The following is a 26662-nucleotide window of genomic DNA, read 5'->3' on the forward strand; positions in this document are numbered from 1 at the left end:
AATGGGGGGCTTTAGACGTAATCTTTAGTATATTATATCTATGGTCGAACGACACATCGACACATGAACGACACTGCTGTCACTGTCAAATTTCAGACAAAAGTCAAAATACGGGAAGGGGGCGGGACGTAAAGAAAAATCATCATTTTAACGAGCCAACTAGACAGTATTTTGGTAATATTTTTTAAATTTATATTACTACTACATTAAATGAAGGATACAACATCTGTGATTGATTTAACTGTGCATTACTTGTTATAGGGATTGGTGTTTACGATAATCTTACGTTCCCAATCAAGAACCGCAATCGCATTGTAGTAATCGCGCAAATTTTGTTTGCATGTTGATGTGTCCGGGAAATACCAATCTGGTCTAAATCAAATACATAGAATTCTACAACTGCTTCACAATGTCCGAGAATGTGAATATCGACCTATCCGGGGAAATGAACGCAGCGACTGAAAAGAAAGGATTTCATAAGTATGTGAATGACATGGAACTGTAAGTTTTCACTTTTTTACTGCGTGTGCTGTGTTGTTTACGCTTGTAGCGGAAATTTTATGGTTTGCTTATCGAGTTGATTTGTAATTGTTACCAGTTTTGTAGTGTTTGTCTTAATTTTATTCATTTCTTCAAATGAGTACATAATTGTTGCTTAAAATGAACAATACATTTTTTTTATTATTCGTCTTTCTATTGTGCGACGATGATTTAAGCTACTCCTGCAGAACCTCTGAAATTACTTTATTAAGGTATGATCTTTTTATGGGCATAATATTGATTATTAATCCCTGGAGAGTAAAGTTTATTACTCCCTAGAGAGTGGTTAGTCTACTTGCTCTTTCTAGGAAGTATCAAATGCTTGCTACTCTGTGTAGAGCAGCCATACTCTAAGTGTGTTCTGCGGAACCCTACATCCCTGCAGGGGTTCTGCAAGAATTTAGAACACTATGCTTTAGTCGCATCGAAATTTTTTATGTAGTGTTAGGTTAAATTTTACGTACAATGTAGGGTTCCATCAAGTATTGCGCTTTCCAAAAGGGTTCCGTCAAAAAAATAAATAAATAAATATACAAGAATTGCTTGTTTAAAGGTATGTCGCTTAAGCCAAATAAGTTGTGTTCTATCTCTATCTCACCAAACAAAATAGGAAGAGCTGGGTAGGTTGAATTGTGTGCAACTTGACAATGATTGCATATTGCTCTGCTTTCAAGGCTGATGCAACACATCCGTAGTGGTGGTGGCCAAGCACTGTTGATGGGTTTCTTGGCATCAAGAAGACCCTGGACACAGTTTGTTGCAACAGAAAACTTTAAGGTATTTATTTAATAATTTAAAGAAATTAAAGAATAGCCCAAATACATTTTTTATTTTAAATATATTTATTAATGTTTGTATTGCTTCAATAGCTAGCTGATATTCTAACAGAGAAATATAAGTAAGCGAGTTGTTTTCGTAGTGGGCATCTCAAATAAACCAAAAAATCATCAAGTAGCTAAATTATCACAATATGTATTTTAGGTTCCAGCATCACTGCCGAGGCTGTCTCGCCGTATCTACCGAAATGTGGAATATTTCCAAGCCAATTACTTCATGGTCTTCCTAGGGTTGTTCTTGTATTGTCTGTGAGTACATTGATATTTATATGTTCATCATTAGTCAGGTCCACACAAAGCGAGCATATTACGCGCGAGAAAATGGCGTTGAGCAAAATACGCTCTGTGTGGACCCGGCTATTCCCATTGTTTCTCATCTAATTTTCATAGAACACTCGATCTTCTCTAACTGTATTAATTAGAGGGCCCACCACGCAAAATACGAAAATAGGCGCAATAATATGACATCGAGTTGCGGAAACCAAGCCCGCGAAGACCTAATTAGAGAGGGATGGACATTATCTCACAGGCGAGATACTGTCGCGCCGCCCTTGTGCTAGGCTAACTGAACTGCTTAAAATGAAAATAAATATCATATTCATATATTATAAAGTGTAATATTTTGTTTACAGCATTACGTCTCCTTTTCTACTTATAGCAATGGTTGCTAGCTTCTTTGGCTACAGGAAACTTACTGCTGGCCCAAATACATGGAAGGTGAGAAAATTTACATCACATATATATTTGTATTAATAGTTCATTTTAGAAATTAATAATAATTATTGATATCTAAATTTCAGCCAAGAGTAAGTGCAAAATATTTAATTTTAGTGAAATATTTACAACTAACAAATCAATCTTAACACGTCTAATGAGCTGTTCATTTATTACGTAAGCATGACTGTTTTTACAATGTTTGACTACCTTTGACTTTAACTTAAAACATGGATTGAATGACCCCCTGAATTCCTGAACTACTGCACTTGTATGTATGTACTAGGTATAGTCACCTCACCTGCAATACCTAATATGTTTCACAACGAAGGCAGCAAAAATATCTGACACGATCTTACTTGTAGAGTCATAAGAGCGTGTCAAATATTTTTGCGGCGTTCGAAGAGTAACATATTATTGCTGGTGACTGTACGTGTGTACTGCTGCACTATGTACAATAAACAATAACGTGTTTACATACATATGTATTTGGGTGCATATTTGTAACATACGCTATCAGTAGGAATAACGTATATTCGATTGATGTCTTATAATTTTCATACTAGGATTGCATTTCACTGCACTACAGTCCATAGTAATCAACTAATAATTCGTAATTATAATGTTTGTGAATGATAAACTACCTCCATCTACTTTGTAATTATTTTTTTATTTTATATTATTAAGTATTTAGTATACTTTCAACTTTTTATTTTCTTGATCATATTTTTTTTCTGCTACTTGTTGGTTTAGATCGGAAGCTACGAGCTGACGAAAACGCAGCAATACGCAGTCGCAGCCGCAGGGTCGATGGCTATCTGCTGGTTCGCCGGCGTCGGGGCTGTGGTCTTTTGGGTTTTAGGTACCTACTTACCTACTTGTCTCATCTATATTGTAACTACCAACACAGAGCGGACGCGCCATACATCAAAAATCATTTGCGATTATATGTGTGCGCGGCACGTCTGTACACGCGTCATTGTGTATGTGTGGGTAAGTCGCTTTACTGAGAGGACGCCAGAAGTCCGCCAGATTCATGTCGCGGCCAGTCGCGGGGCGAGGTAATGCGAGTCGGGGCGGGGCGGTGCGTGGCCGTTCTGTATGATCACTTTAGGCTCCGTCACACAGGCGCGTTTTGCGGGCGGCGCGTAAGCGGAGGGGGGGGGGGGGGCGTGCCGCTTTTACATATAAAACGCTCACGCCCTGCCCGCAAAACGCGCCTGTGTGACGGAGCCTTTATACTGTGCTACCGAGAAAAGAAATTCCCAGTAGTTACCACGAAAGCGAATTGGTGACAATTACTGGGATTGGTTCTCAGTTGCTCCCAGTGATAACACATGAGAAAAACTTCCATCTGTTACTTTGGTAACAACTGAGAACAACCCGGTTGTTTTTTTAGTGTTCTGTACCTCAAAAGGAAAAAAAACCGAATCCCTAATACTGCAGCGGTCGGCAACCTTTTAACAGCCAAGGGCCACATAGCAATTAACGAAGTGGACGCGGGCCGCACTTTGTTAATATTTATGACTTTATCAGACATTGTCATTTGTCAATATTACTTAAAAAAAAATAGCCAGGGAGGCTCGCAGGCCACAAGTGAGAGGTTCGCGGGCCGCATGCGGCCCGGGCCGCTGGTTGCCGACTGCTTTATAGCCTATAAGGCAGTCGGCAGTTATAGGATCACTTTGCTGTCTGTCTGTTCTTACGTCCGTCTGTCTGTCAAAATCAAGACCCTTTATCTAGGTAGCGCGTGGAAGTATCGAGTTGAAATTAAGTCCATAAAGCTGTGAAAAAATCAAATTCGAAGTTAGCTTAAAATAACATACGGCCGTTTATGCCGCAAAAAACGTATACTTCGACACTCTCAAGGGAATTAAATAGTACTTCCCGATGACCTAGAGCTATGAAATTTGGCAAGTAATATCATCTTATAGTACAAGAAGAGAAGCTACAGGTAAATACAGGGAAAAATCTCAAAACTATATATTTGTAAAAAAGGAATAAATAGGTAAGTTTGTACGGAACCCTCGGTGGGCCAGTCCGGCTCGCACTTGTCGCCGCAGCCTCGCAAAGATTACCTAGGTACATATTTAACATTAACTATATATTTTGTGCAGGTGCAACAGTGACGATAGTGGCGCTGCACGCGGGCCTGTTCGACGCGGAGTCGCTCCCGCCCCTGGAAGACGAGCAGTTCCCCATGATAGAGCAAGTGTGACACCTGCACCGCCTCACACGCGCCACTACATGTTTAACGAACCACACTCTGTAAATTAACCGTACCCTTTCACACCAACTATGTTTATCCATGTGTGTAATCTTTTACTAACATTTTATAAAATTGTAACTTGAGAACTAGGACATGTAATGAAATTAAACTACGGATTTGAAGAGGCCACCAACATACCTATATAACTTATTTAAGTAAAGGTATAATCACAAACTATTTATACTTATTTATTAATTTCACACAGTTTTGAAAAACAAAAGTATTATCTGTATCCTGGTAAGGCTCAAAAGAGAGAATTATGTATGTAAAAGCCGTGCAACAGGTATTTAGAAGATTGTTGAAAATCCCTTCCAATACAACTGTTGCTAAAAAGTCGCCGATTCTGTACCTAATGGACCGTCATTGCCGATAGTGTAGAGGAGTCATAACAATAGATAATTCTTTGATACTGGGAATAAAACAGCAATTCGTGTAGCCAATGTTGAGCTATAGTTCGTTTTTTTTAGCATTAGAAAGAACTTGCAAGAAGGTAAGCGATCTTGACATGTCTTTTAATTGAAAAACGCTTTTTTAAAATCAAAAACTATTACTTATGAAAGCAAAAGAATATAAATGATTGTATTAGATTCATAATTGTTACATATTTGCTGTAACTTATTTTTAAAATGTGTTTTTCAATTAAAAGACACATCAAGATTGTTTACCTTATTTCTAATGCTAAAAAAAACGAACTATAGTGTAAGATCGTGGCTCTGGTAGCAATTTGTGTCGGCATAGACAGAAAATCACACATTGACATTAACCCATCTTCCATGAAATTGTATGTACGGACGGGTTTAACTTCAACTTATCAAGCCTGCCATCTACCGCACAATTGCCACCACCTCAACGATCAATTTTATTCAACGTTGACAAAGTTACGCCACGTTACGCTTTCATTTTAAAACGACATGCTTAACCTTTTGGACGCCAATGACCGATATATCCGCACCGCAGGTCCAACGCCAAAGACGGATCAATCGGTCACAGACCACAGAGCAACATAGACCTACGCGCATGTGCATAAAGTTCAATTTCAGTTTTGACACTTCGGTGACGTGACGTGGCGTCCGCGTGACAGTTTTTGTTTGACACGGCGTCGAAAAGGTTAAATTACATGACAGTTGACAATATTACTTGAATGGTCATATTATTATTTCAGAATATCGTTTTAAAAAGAGAATGTAACTGCGATTGAATGGCGGTGGCTATCTTTTTTTATCAAGACACCTATTTATATCACGTTTTTACTGTTAAGAATATATTTTGGCGTAACTAGGTATATTTGTTATTAACTACTGATAAAATCAGTTATTATGAGGTCCCTATAAAATATTAAAAAATAAAACACATTGCATCATTTAATGTATTTTTTATTATTACAGATACAGCTTAGCAACAAATAGAGCATAAAAAGCAACTTTAAATATTTTAAAATTATATACTAATTTGAAACATTGGATGCACACAATTGAAACCGCAATAATAAAATACTCGTAATCACTGTGACTACCTACATATATTCATGCCAAGTGAATCGTAGCTCCACCATCCTGTGTGTATGTATGGATGTACCAGTGAAGGATGTACGCAATTATGCATGCGTATGTTTGTTGACATTCGTCAGCGCTGATGGTTAGTTTCGTGCGGTGATTTTGTTTACTAGCATTTCAGAAATAAAATAAAATAATTCATAAATAACATAGCCAGCGAAATATCTTAGACTTTTCGCTGGTATTGCGAGCTGTTAAAGCGGTGTATTCACATATCGTATTATAATTATAAACAACAGAGGTTTAACTAAAACCGGTTTAACGACCTGTGAGCTGGAAGAACGGCTAGTCTTGGGAATTGTGCCACAGGAAGCCTCCCTTAGCAGTATCTAAAGTAGGTATAATATTTATTTATAAGTATTGTATGTAAGGATTGTAACAATAGATTCATTAATGTCTATGTATAAAACAATATGATAAAAATATTTTCCCTCTCGAGACAATAAGTCCCACTGGAAGGTATGGTAAATTTTTATAAATTATAACCTACATTGACTTTAACAATACATCTTTAAGATGGCTTTCCACGGAAAGGATTTCATAAAAATACAAAAATGTAGAGTTACGCCTCAGGAGCTAACTTGCGGTTAAGCATAGAGGTGAAGAGGGCTGGTGACCAGGTGGCCAGGTGAAGTATTCGTTACGTTGAACAAGTAGGTACAGTGCCACGGCGACAGGGCACGCGGCCTAGCTTGACAATGGTGCACGTACATGGTATGAGCAATCCAAACGAGTCTGTACGTACTAAATACGTACACATACAAAACATATGGACGTGTATTATACTTTTAATTTTTTATATAACATTGTGCTTACTCGAAACAAATTTAACTACATACTATTATAATCGAAAAAGATTCGTCTTTGCATCGCCCAGTTCGCTTCGTGGCTAAGTCGCCCTACGCCCTCGCGGTAGAGCGGGAGCGGCGCAACCCAACAACTATATACTTCATTTAATTTTTTTATTTATATACGTCTTACAAACTTAATAATTAATTAAGGATTTTTTTCTAAGTCAACAATTTGCTAATTGCATTATTTGTCTCTGAAATTAATTAAACTCTTTTCTGAGCAACAATAATAAAATTTTAACATAGGAACATTACATCTATTGTTTTTTGTTCAATGTTTGGAATAATATTAAATACTTAAATCTTAAGTTTTTCTTGGAAGACGAATTAGGTCCGATTTATTATGTTAAGTGCAAGTTCAAACATTTGCCATTAGTAGGTAACCCCTCGTATGCTAGGCACGGATCCGTGCCACCGTGCCAGTGAATATATTGTTTTAAATGTCAAGGTAAAAAATCAGCAAATGTACGAACTCTCACTTAATCCTAATCAATGTATAAATCGGGTCTTACGCATTTCAAGGTCAAATTCATATAATGCAGTTTGTCGTAAAATTACTAAACAACATTTCTAAAGTTCATGTTTCCAAGTCATATCAAATTATTATTAATGTATACCACAAAATGACAAGCAGCTACCTTGCCAACGCAGTCAGCTGGTGGTCTACATCAAGTACAAAAAAACTTGTTATGCAATGGACAGCTAATACAAAGCACATTTCTTTAAACAATTTTGTTTGGATTATTTCCACAAGTTACCACCAAGATGTAACAACTGAGATTTTTTATCACCTGGTCCCAGTGGTAGCTAGTGGTATTTTTTTCGCAGTAGTTACCACTAAAACATATTTAGTGTTCACTACTAATAAAATAAAATACCTAAATATTAGGTACCATCACCCACACTGTTAACTGTGTAGGTACATCGGTGGACCTTATGCCTTATGTAATAAGGTCCATCGATGTACAGTAAGGAGTGTTGCTGTTTGTACCTAGTAAAATATAAATATCCTGTTAGGATGCTAACTAGGATGGTAGCATCCGTGGACCGACTTTTCTACTAAGTGTCCTGCGATCGCATCGAGATGTAATACTAATAAGCCCTTACGCCATCAAGGAAGTTGAATGATGATCTATATGTTGGTACTCAATTTAGTATTATTTTAAATATCCATTCTTGAACTGGATTCGAATGGCTGATGTCCCAAGCGAACGAAAGGCCTCAAGATTGTTAATTACATTTTTGGCAACCGTATTGTGATCAAAGAGAGTGCTACGACTTTTCTCAAACTCCGTTCTCTGAGCATATTACTGCACCTTAATCAATAAACCCTTTTTTAAATACTATCTAATAATAACTGTAGTTTTTGAAATTTTTGTTTGTGTTGTTTTTTTTAATAAAACGATTGTCAATGAGATCATTTGAAGAAGAGTTCCGAACTTGTATCGCGAGCATGATCATGGCTAAGGTTTATTTAGTGAAAGTAAGCCCTTCATTTTGGTGCATACTGGGATATTCCTACAGCAAATAATGTAGGCCCTAATTGCGGACATGGACCTTTAACGTGGACGGAGAATTAATTAGAAAAATATTTAGCCAAGTCATATGAATACAATTTTACAAAATAATTCCGTTGTTTATTCTAGTGAGCTCCATGTCGGCAACCAATAAAATTTCGTCCCACTTATGGGAAGGAGTGTGAGGTGGGGTAGTGACGCCCAATGGAGTTTCCCTATTGCTACCGGGCGTGCTGGAGAACTCTAGCTTCCGTTTAGATCTGCCGGAGAACACGTGGCAAGGCGTGATGCGCTGCTCGCTACCCGGGAGGGTGAGGGGGGTCAGCGGAGAGGAAGTACTTATCACCATCTTATCTGCCTTCTTCATTTTGAAGGGCCCAACATATTTGAAAACAGGTTTCTTTAAAATTGAGTTTCCTGACACTTTTTCAATGAGACCAATTGAAATAAAGACGTTGGCGATGTCATACAGCCTTCTTACTTTTGATTTGTGCTGACGGTCTAGCATTTCTGGTGAGAGGGAGGTTTTGGTTTTGTTAGATGAGTCGATCAGCACTCTCACAGCCATCTCCAGATTTATAAGCGTATTCTGAAAATAAAAATATATACTATGTAATTTTAGTTAGGGTCTATTGTATATTTTATGCATAATTCCTAAGTGTTTTGTTGAAAAAATACTTACAGGTGGTTCTACTAGGAAAAGCATCAAAAATCTTTGAGCCAATACTCCCAGGGTTTTGTGTTTGGGAGCGGGTGGCTTCGGAGCTCTCCCGCGCAGAGCCGCAGACAGTCTCAGGTTCTCCCCTTGCTTTTTAAGCATCTTCAAAAAGGAATTCAGTCTTGAACCTCCATGCCACAGGTAAGTGTTCTTCCGCTTGTGGACTGCACACTGCATGGCTTCCAGGATGTTGATGATGTCGTACATGCGGCGTTTCTCGACGCCCAGCCGCGCCGCCGTGCTGTCCAGCTGGATCTCCACCGTGCCGTGCCCATACAGGGGGAACAGGGTAAGGAATCTGCAACCATACCGAGCCTTACACATCATCTTCATTATCACACATGTTACACAATGAGGTGACGAAAATATTTAAGATAGATAATATTCTAACATTTTCACCAATATTAAAAGTTGTTATTTTAAATAAGTTCTCGTCAATAAAACAATAGCAACCAGATACTTGAACAGTTCTTACTCAAACTCAATTATTTATTCTGCTAATATGCCATAGAGGCACTTTTACATTGTCAAATTTTTATAAGCAATAAATAACCAAAAAATACAAAAAAACAATTACAAATATGGAATCAATTTTGTAACTGCTGCATCAAGTCACAGCATCAGCAGTTTAATTGTGACTCAGATATTTGTTGTTAAAAATATATGAGATTACACACATATATTGATATAGTAGATTAATTACTTGATATATTTTGTTAAATAAATATTATAGTTTTCAGGATCCTTTACCAGAGTACCAACAGCACACTCTCTAGTGATCAAGCACACAACATGTACTGTGGGCTACAGTGGCGGCGCGTCAAACATATCCATAGGCAAGCCGATTCCCACCGACTTGCCTGTTTTTGGACGTTTGAGCAGAGTTGTAAGGAAAAATTAAGCCAAATAGGGGTATTTGGCTTAATTTTTCCTTCACAACTCTGCTCAAATGTCCAAAAACAGGCAAGTCGGTGGGAATCGGCTTTTCTGGACGCGCCGCCACGGGTGGGCTAGGATCTGGTTGAACGGCTGGTTGCTAATGGATCTTCAAATTGGATTGAAACATGTCAAGTTATTATTCAACTAAATAAATATGTGAATAGCCTGTTTGAAATCATTTGAATAACCCTTTAAGTAAAGATCTTTATAGGTACATCCTAATAAGAGGTATTTTCTAGCATACATGGAGGTCAAATTGGTAGCTCTTAAGGTCCTTCTTCACTATTTATAAAAATGCATATGAATATTTGACTGATTTTGTGACTTACATGTAGGTATAACTAATATTTGACCAAAATATGCAGGTTATCCTTACATACTGCAAAGCAATTTTCGATCTTTTGAATTTGGAACTTTCTTTTATATTTATATAAAAGTTTAAAACACCAATTGAATTTGTACTTGTACAAGTAGGAAGAAGGAACACTGGGACTTACAAGGTTTATAACCAACTTGTAGTAAGTTGTCACAGCATTTACAGTTGCCTCCAGAAACTCGCCAACTAAATTGACATGAGTTTGACAAATAAAATGATACCAGGAATAGCAAAGAAAAAATAGTCACTGGTATATGTCGATAAAATGATATCGATAAGTAGGAAATGCACCTACTACCTATTCATCCATGTCATAATTATAAAGGGGTCACAAACGATTTCAATTTGTATGAATGTGACGAGAAAAGTGGTTGATTCGATTGTAAGATTGTGACGTTACCGATCAAATCAGGAGGTGTGGATGTGAAACTGACAAATTTCAGTGTTAGTATGCAATGCAGGTTTGGGGGCAAGTTGTTTATTTCAAGAGCTCGCGGTTGTCGCCATAAATCTAAAATTGGTGTTTTAATTGTATGCAATGTGGCCGGTAGATGAGATTGATCCATAATTATATGTTTATCCAATATCCTTGTATCTATTACTATAAAATTTTACAATTTTCGAAATACCAAGTAACATCTGTAAAATAACTTAAATTACTTAAAGAGACATTTCATCTGACCGAGCAACAGTAGCGCCGCTAGCGGTGAATTCTAGCGATATTCTCTAATTCAAACTTTTTCGAAAATATCGATATGTACAGCACTGGCCAAACTGTGGTATCATTTGTGCACATTGACCTGTCAATTTAGTTCGCGAGATTCTGGAGGCAACCTTAGAAACAATCACAATAGCTTTAAAATAGTGCAAAAATACTATCAAGCATTTCATAATTAAAAAATTGTAGTACTGTAGTGTGTGAATTATTGGCAAAATCTTTATCACTAATTTCTCTAATAAGTAACTAATCTTGATAACTACATACTTAAAACACATTCACTGCCCCCGATGCACATGTGCGTTCACCATCATACAAGAGTGTTCCTAGGCTGCGCCCTCTGGCAGTGAATGCGTTAATGTATTAGAAATAATATAGTCAACTTCTTTTAAAGGATTATCATTTGGCCCTTATTTTCTTTTGAGTAGTATATCTAAGCTTTAAAGGCAGTTTCTGATGAGATAAGTATACTGGCTAGAATGTATTTAGAAACGTACAACAAAAGAAGTCCTTTACAGGTGCTATCATCACATATCAGAACCAATGACTAGATGTTAAACATATTTGGAGCCTAACTCAAAAAGAGGATGCATCTTTATATAAGCAGTAATAATCGTTGAATATAACCTGTCGCATAGTATCTGAAGTGACTTTTCTTTGCGGTGGATGGTGCTCGGCGGCGGAGTAGGGTACAGCAGCGCAACGTTCGTCAACAACTTCAAATTCGCCGTGGGAGACACATTGGTAGAGTTGGTGACTTCAGTTAGCACACAGCGCTTGGGGGTGGAAGTTATGTTATCATCTTCATACATTGTGCGATAACATTCTGTAATAATCCTAGACCACAAAATATACGGGTAGTTTAACGAGTAACTCTAATCTAGTTGGCTGAAAACCAAATGTAAATAGTAATATTGTAAATAGGTAAAGTAAAGAGAGTATTTCAAAATAATAAATTGCAATAGCAATATTGTTGCTGAGTTTGATTGTAAATGTTAAAACATGGTGCACAAAATAATCTGATTATTCACTATAATAACCTCTCTGTATACATTTTTGACAGTTTCGGCAAATGCGCGCGAGCTGTGAGCGTGCCTGCTACGCTACCGCTCTTGAATCCCGGGCTTGAACATTAGGCCTAGTTTACATGATATAAATACATTTTTTGTAGTATACACAATACTTTTTCTCTAATAAATTTTAGAGTTAAATATATAATCTGTACATTTTCTTGTAAATTACTTCAACTACACCTATAGAGTCTGTGCGGAAAGAGAAGAGTCGTGGCAGAAACGGGAACTAACATTTTAAATTTTATATGGCAATCAATCCTTTGACACCTGTCTTGTAAAAAGTAAACAAACTTCTGTCAATGTATATTTTTATTAACAAAAACCGCAAGTTTTATGTATAAAATATTTTCAAAACACGATAAAACCGTACATAAAACCACAAGGAAAATTATATTTAACATTGTTCGGTTTTGTCAGCGGGAAGAAAACGGCTAAACGCCGACTATCGACTTACAAAAAGTCGCGGAACGTGTTTCCGCTATTCGCGGGTATTGATGTTGTATTTAATATTAAATAATTACCTATTTAATAAGCCCCCTAAATAACTTGTCTCTGGTACATAATCGGTAAGTATATTCATTCAAAATATATTAATTTTCATAAATATGCATCATTCATGATCTTTAAAATAACTGACAAATAGTCTTGATACTTGCCATTTTATGCATATTTATATGTAATTTCTTTTTCAGGATTGTGTAAAAGTATCTACGGTATCTAGAATAAAAGACCGCTAAGTAGGTGATATGCAAGAATTCGTAATCTACGTGCCGGATTCAAGCACATCCAGTTCAGATGAAGATAGTTCTATGAGTATCCCTGGTTGTTTTGAAGGTGTGCCCTTATTTTACCGCCAATTTTTTTGCAGAATTTTGTTATACAGAAAATTATTAATAGAATAATCGAATCACACATTTTTGTTACAATTAATTCTGTTTCTTCGATTATTCATTTCAAAGAAACATATTTTGTAACTTCTGCAGAAAATCTGCAGAAAAATTTACGGCAAAATAAAGGTAAACCCGTTTTGAAGCTAGCTCAAACATAAAGTGACATTGAATATTTTAATTCAGACTTCGATTACAAAGAATAAAACTTTTTCTAATAAAATATTTCTTTATTTGTAAGTTCCTTTACTAGGTTCTGAATAAAACTTTTTCTAATAAAATATTTCTTTATTTGTAGGTTCTGTTAGTACATAATACAAATGTACACATACATTACAAGTCAAGTTTACAATGGGTGAAATATATCCCAGATAAAATTACAGTTCTATTGCCCAATTTCTACCCGATCTACCCGGTTTTAATAACTGTTGGACTGCACAGATTAGGCAGTACATAAATGAGACTCGTATCTTGTTTAGTACTAAAATTACAGTTGTATTGGGCAGATTCTTAACTAGTTTTAGCAGTTTTGTCAATCGCAGTCACTTTTCAGTATCTGAGATATAAAAACAAGTGTGTTTTAAAAAGAAAACTGGTGCCTGCGCTAAATCAGAGCATTGATTTGACGAGCCGACACCACCACCACCAGGCTCCGTTTAGTAAGCCGTGGTAAAAAACCGGAACAAAAGGGATTCAAGTATCATGACCTTTAGTATCGTACTATAATCACGTGACCAGTGTTGTCAGCATAGCAAAAACCAGAAAATAGCACTGGCGCGCCCTCAAATCCCACGACTCTTCTCTTTCCGCACAGACTCTATAAGTTATTGCAGATAAATTTACAGAAAATAATTTATTTGACAGTGATGATTTGATGATGATAAACGCAGATGGTGAGTATTTGTGGTATTTGGTGAGTATTATATTCTTTGCGCAGATGGTACTGCAAATGCTGCAATCATAAAAAAACCTTTAGGATTCTGAATTATATGTAAGATGTTAGATTTATTTAAATTTTTAAATTTAGTTATCTGCATCTAGCTCTTCCATATTCCGCATTCGTGTGATAGGGAGGTAACATAGTTTACATAGTAGACCCGTAAGCCCTTTGTGTTCTCTTTATTTCATATTCTGAGGGTATACTGCACTGCGAAAAACGTTCGTTATCTGCCTCTCCATTGCTCTTGTTCATTCCAGGGATGAAAAAGAAAATAGACGAACGAAGTGGTTCGCGACAGGCTGTCAGTAACGCAGTAACGAGAAGTAGATAGAAAGTCTATAATAAACTACAAAGAGTAAAGTAAGAATTTGGTTAGAATATTGATTTATTTGGTACAAAGAAATCTATCGACAGCGCGGCAGCGACACAATTTTTTAGGCAGTGTACACATTTTATATAAAAACATTATCTTAATAACTCTATGGTGTGGGGAGTAGAAGGTCTATGGTAAGAACATTCTCTACTGCTTTGCGTCATGTCATGGCTGGCATGAAATAAAGCTTTCTTGCTATGCTTGATTTCTTTCCTTACTTACAAACGAGTGCTTAGTTTTCTTCGATTGTGATATCCGTCAAAATTCGTTTATTTACACTTTCTTGTACGCACATTCAAAGTGATCACTTTCTGGTAAATGGAAGTGAAGAGATAAGATATAATGGCAATAATTGTTTAGCGAGCGTTTGTACATAGGTTTCTCTCACAATGAACGAAGGCGCGGGGGATTGGATTTGTAGCGATCCGAGTTGTGGTAACATAAATTTTGCGCGTCGAGTATCGTGTTATCGTTGTAATAAAGACAGGCCCGATGGAGGGAAAATGTTTAAAAAGAAACTTGGCACGGAAATTGGAAAATCGGCTGCAGAAAAGTCTCGCGGCTTATTCAACGCCGATGATTGGCAGTGCAATAAATGTGCAAATGTAAACTGGGCCCGGCGTACGACGTGCAACGTCTGCAATGCTCCGAAGTTCGGTGAAGTAAATGTCGAGCTTTCAAAATAGTACATTTACTATTTGAGTTGTAGATATATATAGCTAATATATTATTGTTGTATTGTTAGGTGGAGGCGCGAACCGGCTACGGCGGAGGGTACAATGAGCGCGGAGTTGTCGAGTATCGCCGCCGAGAGCCTTCTTCTGATGAAGAATATGATGAATTTGGAAGAAAAAAAAGGAAACGCAAATTAGACACGCAGAATACGGTGTGTATTCATTTTGTGAATTACACTAAATACCCACTTGTTATTTTAACAAGCATGTAATTATTTTATTTGCTTTATGTATCACATTATGTGCACAAAAAATATAAAACCTGAGTCTACAGTAGGTGTAGATTTGATGTTTTATTGATTATTAAAGTTTTTGTTATTGTGTGAAGATTTATTGAAATATGTGTCTTCATGAGCAGTTTTTATTCAATAAAATTATTTTATTAGTAACTTGCTAGAGATAACAAATACTTTAAAATTATGAGGTCAAAAAAAAGAAAAAGTGAAATATTGGTCAGTATCAGTAATATTCTAAATTGACCTTCAAACTGACAACTGGGTATTCTCTCATATTTAAACATGTAGGTCTTGTAAACACATGTTTAGAAATGACATAATACTGGTTTCCTTTAATGGCCATCCTGCAGACTTTTCAGTTAGTACAACATTGTATTCTAATAAACATAGCACTCAGCATTTCCAAAGGCGTTGTTGAAAAATCAGAGGATGGTGGAATTTGAAGCGAAGAAGATTATTTATTATATATAAGTGCAATAATTTTGATGCACATAAATATTAAAGTGGAGATAATTTTTCCTGCCTTCAGGTCGGCATCACTGAAGGACCTCTAGCCAAAAAATTGCCACCAGCATTGCTGCAGATGGAACTAAACCAGGATGCAAAGGGAGATCCTGCACCCAATGTCTCAATGCAGACTAATAGAGACGCTGAAAAAACACGGCGCACTCTCAGCGAGAGTTCCATGTGTGATCTACCTCCACTTAGCAAAATGGCATTTCGAAGGCATCAACTTGAAACTCAAACTAAATATAATGGAAAAGATCACATGTTACCATCATATAAGACCAATGGAACTTATTTGCGCAAAAGATTTACTGAACAAGACTCATTGAATAATAAAATTGCCTCAAAAATTCTTAAACAGGAGATAAATAATGGCCTTTCCACCAAGAGTTTTGATCAAAATAAAGCTATAAATGTACAATCATTTAAACCTTTGAAAAAAGATGTTGTCTACAAGTTTACTGGCCCCAATCCTACAGAAGATTTTGAAGTTACATATTCTATAGAAGAAAGAGTGAAAGTAGCTGCTTATGCCATTGTGCACAAAAATTGCAGGATAACCACTGACAAGTTTGAAGCAATGTATGATAAACCGGCCCCAGATTATAAAACAATTTTTGCTTGGAGGCAAAGGCTTCTGAGGACAGGGTGTTTAGATGACTCTCACATACATTCTAAAAATCAGATTGACAAGAACAATAAATGTGAAACGCCACATTTAAAAAATCAACAGCCTATAGCTCAAGTCAATCCTGAAGAGATACCTATTAGTTCAGACAGTGAAACCGAAAATTCTAAAACAAACCAAGTTCACAATAACTCGCAAGCTTCAGATATTGTACGCAGTACTAGTGCCGAGACCTTAGTTCTTTGCAACACACAGAAATCATTGGGTAGTCAAGGTAGTAGTGTTACAGAGCGAGCTATACAGGCTAGAAACCACTCATCACCACACTGCAGAGCTAGTTCCCATGAATCTCAAGATTCCCTTTATGCCGACAGTGATTTGGAAAAAGCTGATAACAATTCTTCTAAATCAAAAACAACCCCTATTACTTCTAATGGTCATAAAAATAAGCAATCAGTAGTTGTGTCAGATTCAGATTCAGTTTCTTATGACAGTGATTATGTTGATTTTTTGTCGCGGGTGTATGGGGAAGGTCCAAAACCCAGATCTAGGCTAAACAAAAGGCAACCACCATTGGGAACTAAAACGGGCTGTGAGACATTAACAAATGACATTCAAACCTTTAAAGGATACTCCACTGTCAACAAATCAGAGCAATCTCCTTTGGCCACAGGAAATATCTACACATCAAGTATGCAAAATATGCGAGTGAAGAGCAATGCCAATTTTATTGATACAGATGGTGGATCAGCAGAGTATGTGCCTACTAAACTAGGATCTTCAACTAAAAATAATTATCAAGATTTTAAAAACAATGTTAAGAAAAAAGGATTTTGGGCAAAGGGAAACCGTGCAACAGTTCATAAAAACAAGCAAACTCCACAGGAGGCATGTGTAAATAACAATGAACCACCAGTTGATAAAATATTTGCTGTATTGCAAACTAACGTGGCAAACATTCCTCTTCTAAATTCTAAGGATGACAGTAGTACAATTGCCCTTACAAATAATCCTCTCGACAGTGTTCCTTATCAGTCACCATATAGAGCAGACCCACAAATAATAGATCCCCATGGTGATGACTTTACAAATGATGACTTTGAGCAAATTGTCACTGCTGATAATTATACTCCATTTGATGCCCCCATGCAATCGAAAGACTCTTCTGTGTTGTCGGAAAACTCGTCTCGTGTTTTTGACGTCGTGCAGTCTGATTCGGTACAAAAGAATAAAAGTATAATGGAAATATTTGATGTTTTTGATGATCATCCCAACCAGGAAACAAACAGTGAAAATGATAGTGTAAAACCATACACTATGGTATGGGATGAAGACGACGATGCTCTGTACAAGGATGGTGATGAAGCAGAGGTTCCTACCAACAGTCAGAACATTCTCCCAAATGAATATGTAGCAAACACTCAAAACTTGGAATTAGACTTAAGTCAACTTATCCAGGATGTTACAAAAAGTCCTCATCAAACTACTGAATCATACAGACAGGAAGTAGTATCGGATGGAGATTTCTTTACAAAGAAACTGGTGACACTAAGTTCATCCTACCAAAAAGAGGACACCAGAAAAACACTGTGCCAACTGATACAGCCACATATTACTAATGACGCAATTATTCCTGCTAAACAAAGTAGAACACTGGAATCACCTGAACGTATTTCAGCAAAGAAAATTAATATTATTGAATCTATAACAATTAAACCTAAAACAAGTTATCAAAGCCACTCTTTAATTGTAGAAAACCAAACATATGGAATGAGTGGACTTGTGGCACAAGATAATAAGTCGCCATTAAAAAATAATACAAACGACAACACTAGTACTACATCAACACAGCCAAGTGTCAATCTGTCAAATTTATTGGCAGGTATAAATACAGATACACTTTTCTTAGCTCTTCAAAATTTGCAACAGTTAGGGCAGAAGGCATCTGACCATGTTACTCAGCAAGCAGAGCAGGAGCGCGCTGAAGGCGAGTTGCCCGCCGCCGACCCCGTCGAGACCATCAACTTGACCAATGACGAAGACTGGGAAAAGGAGTCTGACAGAGAAGGGAGCATTGAGAAACAACTAAAAAAACTGCACGGGACTACTGGTGACACTCCTTTTTTAAGCGATATTTTTGATCCAGGCCCAGTAGTGATACCGCCCAATGTCGCAAAAAAGTTAAACATTAATGGAGATGACACATTACCTGAAACACAAGAAAATACATCGGTTATAGGAAATTTCAAGAGTTTTGCATTACCAAAACCGATTATGTTAAATAGGCTCAAATTAACTATAAAACAACCAGACAAGGCTCCGAAACAATCCATCAATGGGGGAAGGAGAAGACGAAAAACGAAGGTTTGTTCTATTTTAAATTCACTCATGTATATTTATTTATTTATAATAATTTCATAGCGGGATGAAAATTTATGAAGTGCACATATTGTTCTTTTTTTTTCTTATCAGCATAATTACTCGAGTTCACTACTAGGACTCGTCGAACGCGATACATACGGTAAAAGTAAACTGTCGAGAATTAACGATTCTGACAATCTAAATGCCCTTTATAAACTTCACCGAGTTCAAGCGCACACTTAAGTGACCCCACGTAAAACATTGTGCACTGAATAACATTTCATCTTGTATAGTTGCACTATAGTTACTGCAGGTCCCAAGCGGGACTGAGTCGACATTTATTCTACCTAAACATATAAAGCCTAAATACGAACGGGCGGAGTGATTAAAATATTAATATTTACCCAATCTATAGGAAGGTAGAAAATCGGAAGGTTGTATGGTCATCGTAAATTTCAAAAGAGAAGTAACCTTAGTGTACGTTGATTACCTACTTTTTTATTTTAGTCATGGCTAGTTCGGATCTGATTAGGGTAAGATTGACGCGCTTATGCGGGACTATTTAAATGTTTTGTTACAGAGCAAAGCGTCTACGGCGTCCGGCGAGGGTGGAGAGGACGCGGAGGCGGAAGCGGAGGCGGGCGCGGGCGACGAGGGCGACGAGGAGGAGTCCGGCGACGACGCCGACCTCTCCAAGTACGACTTGTGGGGCAGCGACGACGAGAAGGCGCAGTCCTCTAAAACAGGTGCGTCTCAAAGTCTCAATACTTCGGTCGCGTATGACATTTTAATGGCTGTGACTTTTCAATTCAATGTGATGCGGATGTCTGCGATGGACGAAATTGAACGGCGATATAAAGTGGTCGCGCGAGTGCACTTGTGTAGGCTCCCAGACTTGTAGCGCACGTTCCCTGTTTTGCTAGAGCAACGTAACAGTGATCTCTTCTGTGTTCTGATATGGATGGTTTTTAAAATAAACATGGCTGTTTACAGAAACTACTGAAAAAGCTAAAGATGGGGACGGAGCGGAAGCCGGATCGGAGGCGGCGGAAAAAAATGGCAAATCTGAAGAAAATAAAGCTGCTAAACGAAGGTCGGTTATTCTTGCAGACAATGTTTGCCAATCGTTGATATATAATTAATTATATCATATAGCCCCATGCCACCTTTGGGCCATTGTATATTGATACAATGATACATATTTTGTCCCTCGTTGCGACCATATGTGACATTTTTCTAACTTACCTCCCCATAAAGTGTGACATCACATGATTTCTGTATGAATCCTAACTAGGAATTATAAGCGACGGTGGGTTAAGTAAATGAATGTATTATAGTAATGTGTGTGTGATGTACTTATTGTTTAGATCGCGAAGTTCGTCCTCGTCGTCGAGTTCGTCCTCCAGCTCTAGCTCGAGCCGCAGCTCCGCGGATGCTCCCAAAAACAAGTAAGTCTTCCCGCAACTCCTTCCCTACTATAAGTATGAAATATCTCTAATGATTTTTTCGGGCACAGGCAATGCGTAATCTTTTACACAAAAGGTATTGTTTCTTTTATGCAGTGGTTACACTGCTTATTGCTAATAGCCCCAACATAAGTAACGGGAACGAGCCCGTTTAAAAAGCAAACTAACCATTCTATTTATGTATATGGTTCTAATTTTAATTTATAGGTGAAAAAGGTACCCATTGTCAGAGAAAATACTAACATTTTAAGAACAAATTAAATTATTTTCAGAGAAAATACTAATATTCTAAGAACAAAATTAAACGACTTTCAGAGAAAATACTAATATTCTAAGAACAAATTATATTACTTTGTTCGGCTGTCCCGTACAAATGCATTTTATTTCATATATTTTTATCTTCGGCGTTTAAAGCCGTCAGTTATTATTCTGTGCATATTTATGACCTTTTGTCACAGAAAAAGAAACTCCTATACTTACATATCTTCAGAAAATTCGCGTTTATGCGGGACAAACGGTAGACAATGTCATGGAATGTTCCTTATCGTGATAGACCCCCTGGCCCGTTCATTAACAGAATAGGAGTTTGGTTTTGACACGTAGTATTATCGCAGGTTCGACGACTTCAACCTAAACAGCGAGCGCGAGTCGCCGCAGGCGTCGCCGCCGGGGCGCCGCTCGCGCTCGCCGCACGGCCGCGGCTCCAGCTCGCGTCGCAAGACACATTCGCGCGACTCCAGGTTTGTTACCTACTATCTAGAGACCTTCTAGATTGATGGCGCAGAGTAAGAATCGGTTTACCAAATTGCTAAATTTTGATGTAATGGGAAGTTTCATAGTTCACTGCCGATCACTCCTCTAACTGTGGTTGGTGCAACTGGCCCTATACTAAGTCTAATGCATTCACAAAATTCCTCAGTGCCTTAAACGCACATAACCGTACGTAACGTATGTACTCGTAATAGGAACGCAGACGTGGTATGCGTTCGGGGCACACCCGAATTACATATGCTGTCTCTAGTCTTCTCTCATTTGTTTATTTATACAAACTATACGAATCATAAGATCTGCAGCAACGGCGAAAGTACTTACATGTGTTTTATGACATGTTTGTGCACGAATGGTCTAAGGCCAGAGTCCCGCTGCGTGTGTGTAGTCGTGCACATGCGCGTGCGCTAAATTGTTGGAGCCGTGCACGGCACTCGCTGCTTATAAGATTCTGTATATTACAACATGCACGTGCCCGTCTACACACACACGCCCGGTCTACACTTAGGGTTGCCAGATCGAAAGGCGATATTATCGGGAAACAATATAAATTTTTCGGGATTTTGGGACTTAAGTCGGAAAAAAAAATACATTCAAATTAAAGTAATTGTATTAAAAACAACGATATTTTACATTATTGGCACTACGTCAGCTCGCTCGCTAGACGACAGTTCGGAACTTGAAATTATTGTTTTATAACGTGAAGCTGTTTTTCGGGACCGTTTACACTTTGTCGGGAATCGGGAACACATGCTAAAAATCGGGAGAATCCCGACCATATGGCAACCCTATCTACACTGGCCTTAAAAAAAGGTATTTTGTCCGTTTTCAATAAGGCCTACTGCATGGCCAGAGCTATAAATAGAAACAAAATCGCCCTTTTGTATTGCCGACTGCGAAAGTCATAATACATAAATATGTAACAGCATAAAAATATTATATTTTATACTATGTAGTATCAAATCTAACGCTCGGATTTGTTACTACATAAATAACGCCATTCTTATAAGAGTTACAATACATAAGATACAAAACAAAGAAAAAATTAAACGCTGCCTATAGATGTCCACATTTTTCTGCTCATAATCCTTCCTGGCCTATAATCCTTTAATTTGCTTGATATTTTTTCAACTATTACTGTTTCAACTATTAAGTACATAAGTCGATAATAAAGTTTTGTGAGACATATATTCTAAACAAGACGACAACGGTTTCACTCACTTGCATTTTTAGTCGCTATTGGCGACATGTTTCGGGCCCATTGGGGGTCCTTCCTCAGGCTAGAGTGTGATAAGTAAGTATTAAATGCTATTTATTATCAGTTGGCCTTGTAATTACGGAAGTTTCATCAGATTCAAGTTGTGGTACGTATAAAGGTATCCACTGTATAAGGTATACATAAACTAAATAAGCGAGGGTTACTCTTGTGCTCCATATGTCATATAGGTACACTTCTTTTCACATCGATGACACAAGTTTACACAGTATGCAAAGCGAGAAAATTTGCGCTAGGCCTTGCTCTTTGTTGACTGTACATATATGTCGGAGAATTTGACGGGATGTCTAGTGCAAACGCATTGTATTTCATGTTATTAGAATTACATCGTTATTTATTCTCGTATCACAATAAAGAACTCTTATACCTACAAATCTTAAGAAAATTTGCGTTTGTACGGGACAATGGCAGACAATTTCGTTAAACAGGAGCACTGTTTAGAATTAATGGTATAATATTTAGTTTTGAAATAGTTACAGTTTAAGTAATAAGAACAAGCACCGCTTGTAAACATATATTGCTCGGCGACAGGTAATCAATGCCCAGTTATCACTGGAACAAATCGGACGCTGTTCAAACTCCCTCGTATCACACGTTGGCTGCAATGGCGATTTAATTATCCCCCGTGCCGTGCTGTATAAAATAAAATAATAACACAAACAACTCTGTATTTCATTAATTAGAATACATAGTCTAGCCATAAATTCGGCCATTCTGTTAAATGTACAGAGCAACTATGAATTAAATGTTTTTGAATATAATTTTACATATTAAATCCTCTAAGTATTAAATAGATAAACTACCTAGCTTTTAACATAACATTCCTTGAAAATTATTTTGAATGTGATCGATTGAGCCATCGATGAGTATTCCAAAAAAACTTTTCTGCATATTAAAAGGATGTAAGTCCAGCGCTGCTGATTAGTTCGTTTATGAAATATATCTTGAAATAACTTTAAAACTTATTCATAAAATTCTACAAGTTAGACAATTGTGTTTTATCCCTTTGTTACGAATAATGTAAGTCAAAAAAACATATTAACCCTTTACCAGGCTAAAGGGTATATATTTCCCACATACAGCACTTTAAACATGTGTTCTATTTTCTATGAGTAAGACTGACATTCGATTGTCATTTTTGAAATATCAGCCTGGTAAAGGGTTAAGCTAGGGCTCCTGATATCCGTGATACACGCCGATCCGTAGCTACGGGTTCTTAAGCCCGGCGGTACTAAGATCACGAATTTCACGAACACGGCAAGGTACGTACCTCGTACCTGCGTTCGCGTCCGGATTCACGTGACACGCCGTGACACGCCATGATACGTAGCCCGTACCTGCGTGAGCTTCGGGCTCGGTTCCGTTGAATACTTATCGCACGTCTCGTAGGTTCGACACGCCCGGGAGAAAAATAAATAAGGACTAAGTATGTATTATTGAATTGAGTTACCACTTAGTATATAATATATCTATTTTAAAGTTGAGCAAATTATTTTAATAAACCTTTTGTACCCCATACAGTGTTGTTGTATTATTTTAGCAACCCTTTTATTAAAGTAGCTATTCATTGTAATTAATGCTTGGTTCTTTTAATTTATTACTGATTAATATTTAAAAGGCCGTACTATTGGAAATAAATTTTATTTCAAAAGTAATGAAACGGAATTAGAGCTATGAATAAAAAACTCACGATACATTTTTATTCGTAGCTCTTAGAGACCGCATCGTATCTATCTTCACTCAACGTCGCGGGCGGACCGAACCGGCGTGTTCTTATGATACGTGAAGCCGTGATCACGCCTACACGGATCTACACGGATTCACGTACCCTAATTTCACGTAACCGAATGTCACGTGCGGAACGGACCAGAAAACCGTTGCCGTGATTCACGAAACCGGGCGCACGGCTACGGGTTCACGAATCACGGACACGACCGCGAGCCCTAGTTAAGACAAATAATTGGCTTATAACGCGTCAATTAACTTTGTGACAGATTTTGTGGCTAGTCTAACTAGGTAATATAATAACAGTCTTATAGCGTTTGTGTAACGCGCAAATTGTATTTGCAGAAGTCATGATTCGGGGCGCGACAAGAAGTCGCGGTCGCGGCGCGGCAGCCGGTCGCGCTCGCGCTCGCGGCCCGCGCGCAAGGAGCGCCGCTACAGCCGCGACGGCGCCGCCGGACACTACCCCGCGCGCGGAAGACATCGTTAAAATCACTTCTATTTTTAAAAATGTGGGCGCTATACGTACTTTATTTACTTTGCAAACTATGTATCATAACCAGTTGCCCAAGGTAATGCCTGGACATTTGAACACTGTGAGCGGGACAGCGGTAGTGTTAGACTGAGCTACGTTGGCAGCAATTTTGATAGCCCAGACTATACAAGTGTTATTTTTAAAAATAAGCTAATTGCTCTTTGAAATAGCTTGGTCTAACTCTATGCACGTATAGTCTAGAGTTATCCCCCTCGTCCGCCGGAGCGTCGTGTGGATTCGCGTGTGATGTGATCGCCGCAACCATCTGGCAGGTTAATCGACATAAGGTTGGGCGTTTACCAATCCGGGCATCCATTTAATTAAGCTAAACATGTACTTCTAAGTTGTGTAAACTACCGAGTATATTATTAGCTATGTTCTCAATTGCACCTGGGGTAATGTGCCGTATGAACGGTTTAAGTACGATTCGATTATTATTTGCATCTTTTTAACATCGCGCCCTGAGAACATCTTGTCAATGTTTTGTATACATGTAAAGAATTCCGTGTATTTGAAAATCGACAGGTTTTAATCATCCGTCCCCTTGTCCTCTCGGTACGCTCTCCCTTCGGGTGGCTCGCCATACTGGTTAAGAATTCTGCATTTAATAAAAAATGTGTGTGTCTATGGGTAGTTAACATGGCGAGTAATTAAAGTGACAGCGATTTAAAGCCATCGAGTGTCGCAATTATATGAGAAGTTTAGGATAGTGAAAATGCACACATCAAATTTGAAATGGAATTGGAAAGAGCACTGGAGGCCGGCGTGAGCGTCATAGTTATAAAACCGGAATCTTTTGGAAAAGAGACTGCACGTTGGTTTTGTGTAAAGTCTCTGTCTATAGTGGACTATGTGGGATTGCTTCTGGTATAGCTTAGCTAGTGCGCTCTTTGGTGTTGCATCCATTATTTGTGCCGGTTGTTACACGCTCTCGTGGCAATGGGACCCATGCTGCAAATATCAAGAGGAAAAAGATCGCCGTCATCTATTTTACCTTTATTGAGCGACCTAACATCAGTATCTCCGGTTGTGCTAGTGCGCACTGACAACAGGCGGAAAATATATTGGCATAGCTCAGTTTGTACAGCGGCAGCTGCAATATGCTTATGGAGACTTTGTGAAACATTCAAATAAATGAAATGGATCATCAAAACAGTCCTTATGCCAATACATGTTTAACTAGGTTAGTCTTGTTCTCAAATATGAAGTAGGTAGTACTATTTTGAAGCTTACTAAGTGAATATTATATCAAATAGATTAAATGGTAGGATGCAGAGTAAAAATGTTAAAATAATAGTTTTGGATAAAGAGTCTGTACAAAAGATATCTTCATTATATAAAATGACTAGGGTAAACAATGAACATGGAATGAAATCAGTTAATCACTGATGATAATTATAGTTGGCAACAAAATTACCAATTTTTAAGCAATAAAACAAATTTTTATTTAATTTCACCTTAACGTCAAATGTTTTCAATCCATAATTAGGATGAATCAGAAAGGGGGTGACTAGAGCATACCGAGATCAAGACAAGGGCACGGATGACTAAAACCTGTAGATTCAACTACACGGAATTCTTTAACGCATTCACTGCCACCCTCTTTTCCTGGACATTCACCAGGTGCTGCACTTTGCTGTCACTATATATTATGAACGCGTCTGTGCGTCAAAGGCACAGCGTGAAGTCACGGTGACGCATATATGCGTTGGTGGCAGTGAATACGTTACTCGTAATCGCCTGTAGCTTGTCAAACGCGCGGTTGTGTGTTTGTAACTACAGCAATTTTAGACGATTTTAATAACATAATATTCAATTACTTTTCTAAGGTTTGTAGTATGTTAGCTACAACAGTTATAATTGGCATTTTCAATAGTTGCCCGTCAACCCGATAGTTACTATTAGTTGTACAGATTGTTCATATCGAGGATGTGGCGCGTCAACTTTATCTTTTAAGCTTAATCTCGTTTATTGAATATTGTGTAAATCTATTCCCAGTATTTAGCTCTCAATAAACGACATAGTTATTGAAGTGTTTCCATTTTTTCTTATCTTATGACATGAATGCAGGTCAGTAGTTTATCTAAATTACCTGACAGGCCTGACGGGAGTAGTACGATGA

General features: G+C 37.7%; 3 protein-coding genes and 1 pseudogene across 5 annotated transcripts; 3 read left to right on the forward strand and 1 right to left on the reverse strand.

The window, feature by feature from the left end:
* Nucleotides 1-84: 84 nt before the first annotated feature.
* On the forward strand, nucleotides 85-5724 carry LOC134678994 (prenylated Rab acceptor protein 1). 2 transcript variants are annotated; one of them, XM_063537763.1, is made up of 7 exons: nucleotides 85-174; nucleotides 262-501; nucleotides 1215-1317; nucleotides 1522-1625; nucleotides 2009-2093; nucleotides 2844-2952; nucleotides 4208-5724. In XM_063537763.1, the coding sequence occupies exons 2-7, from the start codon at nucleotides 410-412 to the stop codon at nucleotides 4306-4308; spliced, it is 594 nt and encodes a 197-aa protein (XP_063393833.1). In that variant the 5' UTR covers nucleotides 85-174; nucleotides 262-409; the 3' UTR covers nucleotides 4309-5724. The 2 variants fall into 2 exon arrangements, with proteins under 2 accessions (XP_063393833.1, XP_063393834.1); XM_063537764.1 differs by having other exon boundaries at nucleotides 262-480.
* Nucleotides 5719-12136, reverse strand: LOC134678991 (transcription factor E2F7-like). 2 transcript variants are annotated; one of them, XM_063537759.1, is made up of 4 exons: nucleotides 12072-12136; nucleotides 11659-11919; nucleotides 8963-9296; nucleotides 5719-8869 (listed from the first exon to the last, which is right to left on the reverse strand). In XM_063537759.1, exons 2-4 carry the CDS (start codon nucleotides 11841-11843, stop codon nucleotides 8381-8383), a joined length of 1008 nt encoding a protein of 335 aa, XP_063393829.1. In that variant the 5' UTR covers nucleotides 11844-11919; nucleotides 12072-12136; the 3' UTR covers nucleotides 5719-8380. The 2 variants fall into 2 exon arrangements, with proteins under 2 accessions (XP_063393829.1, XP_063393828.1); XM_063537758.1 differs by having other exon boundaries at nucleotides 11659-12136.
* A 2073-nt stretch (nucleotides 12137-14209) lies between these two features.
* Nucleotides 14210-25008, forward strand: LOC134678507 (uncharacterized protein DDB_G0284459). Its single transcript, XM_063537081.1, has 8 exons — nucleotides 14210-14966; nucleotides 15050-15190; nucleotides 15804-18773; nucleotides 19351-19516; nucleotides 19764-19863; nucleotides 20138-20218; nucleotides 20851-20976; nucleotides 24351-25008. Exons 1-8 carry the CDS (start codon nucleotides 14694-14696, stop codon nucleotides 24493-24495), a joined length of 4002 nt encoding a protein of 1333 aa, XP_063393151.1. The 5' UTR covers nucleotides 14210-14693; the 3' UTR covers nucleotides 24496-25008.
* Nucleotides 25008-26567, forward strand: LOC134678508 (transmembrane protein 11-A, mitochondrial-like; annotated as a pseudogene).
* The last annotated feature ends 95 nt before the right edge of the window (nucleotides 26568-26662 follow it).

This window comes from Cydia fagiglandana, chromosome Z (genome assembly GCF_963556715.1).
Source record: "Cydia fagiglandana chromosome Z, ilCydFagi1.1, whole genome shotgun sequence".
In the NCBI taxonomy this organism is placed as follows: Eukaryota; Metazoa; Arthropoda; class Insecta; order Lepidoptera; family Tortricidae; genus Cydia; species Cydia fagiglandana.

Bases quoted from the DNA above. Each gene is read 5' to 3' on its own strand.
- LOC134678994 (XM_063537763.1), top strand. From the start codon at position 410: ATGTCCGAGAATGTGAATATCGACCTATCCGGGGAAATGAACGCAGCG. The intron at 2,094-2,843 runs GTGAGAAAATTT...TTGTTGGTTTAG, and splicing joins CTGGCCCAAATACATGGAAG to ATCGGAAGCTACGAGCTGAC. The intron at 2,953-4,207 runs GTACCTACTTAC...TATTTTGTGCAG, and splicing joins TGTGGTCTTTTGGGTTTTAG to GTGCAACAGTGACGATAGTG.
- LOC134678991 (XM_063537759.1), bottom strand. From the start codon at position 11,843: ATGTATGAAGATGATAACATAACTTCCACCCCCAAGCGCTGTGTGCTA. The intron at 9,297-11,658 runs GTTATATTCAAC...GTATGGTTGCAG, and splicing joins CTTCAGATACTATGCGACAG to ATTCCTTACCCTGTTCCCCC. The intron at 8,870-8,962 runs GTAAGTATTTTT...TTTTATTTTCAG, and splicing joins TTTTCCTAGTAGAACCACCT to AATACGCTTATAAATCTGGA.
- LOC134678507 (XM_063537081.1), top strand. From the start codon at position 14,694: ATGAACGAAGGCGCGGGGGATTGGATTTGTAGCGATCCGAGTTGTGGT. The intron at 14,967-15,049 runs GTAAATGTCGAG...TTGTATTGTTAG, and splicing joins ATGCTCCGAAGTTCGGTGAA to GTGGAGGCGCGAACCGGCTA. The intron at 19,864-20,137 runs GTCGGTTATTCT...CTTATTGTTTAG, and splicing joins AATAAAGCTGCTAAACGAAG to ATCGCGAAGTTCGTCCTCGT.